The sequence below is a fragment of the Echinococcus granulosus genome (genome assembly GCF_000524195.1).
Source record: "Echinococcus granulosus chromosome Unknown EG_S00209, whole genome shotgun sequence".
In the NCBI taxonomy this organism is placed as follows: Eukaryota; Metazoa; Platyhelminthes; class Cestoda; order Cyclophyllidea; family Taeniidae; genus Echinococcus; species Echinococcus granulosus.
The window spans coordinates 87948-89391 of NW_020170589.1; the positions used below are offsets into that span (position 1 = coordinate 87948).

At 38.3% G+C, this 1444-nt stretch overlaps 1 protein-coding gene across 1 annotated transcript in view; it reads right to left on the reverse strand. All coding sequences in view use genetic code 11, as the record gives it.

Moving 5' to 3' along the window:
- Window positions 1–245: 245 nt before the first annotated feature.
- The window catches only part of EGR_10328 (hypothetical protein), a gene marked incomplete at both ends in the record, with an annotated part of 5566 nt that continues 4367 nt past the window's right edge, over window positions 246–1444 (reverse strand). The window contains 2 exons of the mRNA XM_024499577.1: window positions 246–419; window positions 956–1126. Coding sequence (XP_024346017.1) covers window positions 246–419; window positions 956–1126 — 345 coding nt within the window. The remainder of the gene's footprint in view (window positions 420–955; window positions 1127–1444) is intronic.

Genomic DNA, 1444 nt, shown 5'->3' on the forward strand with positions numbered 1-1444 from the left:
GCCTCTTTTAGGGATGCTATATTCAAAAAGGCCATTTTTTTCACAGTTCTCTTCCTAATTGGCACGTTTTAAGAAGTTTTATGGCAATCTTTTATTTGTTTATTTAAATAAGTTTAAATCACTGTCGATCGTGTCACATAGTTGAGGGAAGTAGGAGCAAAATCAAAAATTTTATTCCCTTCTAAGAAGAAACCTTCTCACTCAATTGTATTTTAGTGTGTAAAATATCTCTACGCATTTTTCTTCTATCGCAAAGGAAGCAGTGTATATATTTGGATATTTATATGGCCTTTCATGGAATGGTCACCATAGGAGCAAACTCGATTAGTGGTCATCCCACTACCATCCATTTGTACGGAATGCATTAGTTTAAAAATACCTGTGGTATAGTATGCACCAAAAATAAATATTAAGCCAATCTACAGAAGTGAACTTTATAATGAAAGAAGGCACCCAGCCATGCAAAGTCGTAGAGGTGGAAAAACTTCGGACTTCAGGATAGCTATCTAGTACTGCTTAAGAAAACGCCAACTTATCCAGTGAGAGTGCACAAACTTTCGTAGGAATTTGCGTAGAATTAGGTTGCAAGGTGGTTTATTCGACTGTTCCACTGGAAGACACACATAGCCCCTCCGATGTGCGTGGAACAAAAGAGAGCATTTCCTTTCTATTATGAAAAACAACTGCACACTTATACGTCATTGGCGGTAGTTATGTGATCAAAATAAAGCAATGCTCTTTAAGATTACTCGTTACGGGACAAAAGGAAAAAGGTGTCAGTCTCAGCATCGTTGAAAGTCAAATGGTGCTGAAAAAAAAACAGTAATTTCGATATAATCCCCTACCAAAGGAGGATCATTTCTAATATTTATGTGTTACATCTTATGCAGCTGAAGTGAAAAAGAGGGAGATAGACAGACAGAAAAACAAGTCGATAGGTGGATGTAGAGATTACCAGGCAGACAGAGAAGTAAACACAACACCACAAATCCATACCAGCCAAATTGCCCAATAATTTACCAAGTGGAGTGTGTGTTGGTAAAGAAACATTAATCGTAATGCTTGCAAGTGAACTAAGCTGCGAGGGGGACAAAAGTGCTAGGTATTCTGCAAAAATTGAGTACTCCTACATTGGCGACCAAATTACAAGAAGGCTTTCCATGAATCCGCGAAGTAATGAGAATGGCTAGAGCAAGGGTAAATTTCCAGTCACATGTGATTTAGTAAGAATATACTCATCTGATGCACCTGTACATGTTGTCTATTCAGCTGCTCCGACTCGGGAAGAAAACACATTTGAAGGCATGTACTGTATTTCACTGCGGGCATTTAACGCAATCGCAGTAGCAAACGTGAGCATTAAGGAACATTTTATCAGTTCACGATGGTATGAATGGCAGTACATTTGTGTTGATTGCAAAATTATTTTTCCTCACTCGCATGC